The sequence below is a fragment of the Rhagoletis pomonella genome, unplaced genomic scaffold, assembly GCF_013731165.1.
Source record: "Rhagoletis pomonella isolate Grant_MI unplaced genomic scaffold, Rhpom_1.0 Rhpom_scaffold_00004, whole genome shotgun sequence".
In the NCBI taxonomy this organism is placed as follows: domain Eukaryota; kingdom Metazoa; phylum Arthropoda; class Insecta; order Diptera; family Tephritidae; genus Rhagoletis; species Rhagoletis pomonella.
In genome coordinates, this window is record NW_023458558.1 from 7,243,710 (window position 1) to 7,244,782 (window position 1,073).

General features: G+C 31.4%; 2 protein-coding genes across 2 annotated transcripts in view; one reads left to right on the top strand and one right to left on the bottom strand.

The window, feature by feature from the left end:
- Window positions 1-1,073, top strand: part of LOC118736890 (ADP-ribosylation factor-like protein 3) — a 61,452-nt gene that overhangs the window by 54,504 nt on the left and 5,875 nt on the right. The gene's annotated exons all lie outside the window — the stretch shown is intronic.
- Window positions 259-1,073, bottom strand: part of LOC118736891 (RCC1 domain-containing protein 1) — a gene marked incomplete at its 5' end in the record, with an annotated part of 1,429 nt that continues 614 nt past the window's right edge. Inside the window, 1 exon segment of the mRNA XM_036467016.1 lies at window positions 259-1,057. Within this exon segment, the coding sequence (XP_036322909.1) occupies window positions 936-1,057 (122 nt within the window). The 3' untranslated portion in view covers window positions 259-935.

Consider the following 1,073-nt stretch of genomic DNA (forward strand, 5'->3'; position numbering starts at 1 on the left):
GACATTACGACTATATGACGGCTAGGGAAGGTTGGAAATGTCAGTTTGGAGTTGGGAACGCCTATTTTACAAACTTATATTAAGTTCCACTTGTGTGACTACATAGAAACTTGAAATTAAGCTCATAACCGGATGACAATACAATATGGTAGATTAGTTAGGGCCAGTTTTTCAGTGCACGTCTGTGGTTTAAACTTAGATTAAATGCTTAAGCTTGCTGGTTTAAAATACTGGTTTTAAATTTAAAATTAAGCCGTTAGGTGGCCAAGGGGTCGACTTTTCTTTTTTATTAACCACTAATAGAAGCTTGTTTAAAATTTAAATTATTTGTTTTAAAATTTCTTCTGTTTACATAACAACATCGAGTGAGGCTTCAAATGTCGTAAATAAGATACTAGAAGTATTCGAATACAACTGAATCTTTACTACTGCAGGAGTCACTCTCATCTCCAATTTGACATTGTAAACGCTTCTTTATGTTGCCTAATGAATCCCATAAGTGAATAACTTAGGTATGTATTTCAATTTTAGCAGAAAATAAATTCAAATTTATCCTGGGAACAACTTTAAAGCATACTCGAACATCTTTTAGTTACTGAATTGGTATGTATGGTTTTATACAACATCCATATCTACATATTTTAAATTTCCTAGTACTTACTCATAAGTTACGTTGTTGTCAAATTATTTCATAAGTTTTTAAAAAATAAGAAAAATCTAGTAGTATATTGGCTAAAATTGAATTTCACAGAAATCAAATATTATTCTACTTGTTCACATATTAAGTGGAAACGCTATTAGTCATTCTATAAATTCGCAAGTACAACAAACTTGTTACGAATCAATTAAATTGAGCTTTAGTTGACTTTAGTAATTCCAATTAATTGATTCTACTGCTTACAATTGCCTACATTTTACTTATACTAATTTAATCGTTAGCTTTTCTTAGCAATTACAGTACACCACGCTCCGCAAACAATGCTCACTTCTGCAACTTTACCCTCGATGCTTTCGATTTTTCTAAATTCATCACAATAATCCACTTTATGTCCAATACCTAATTGGCCGTGTGC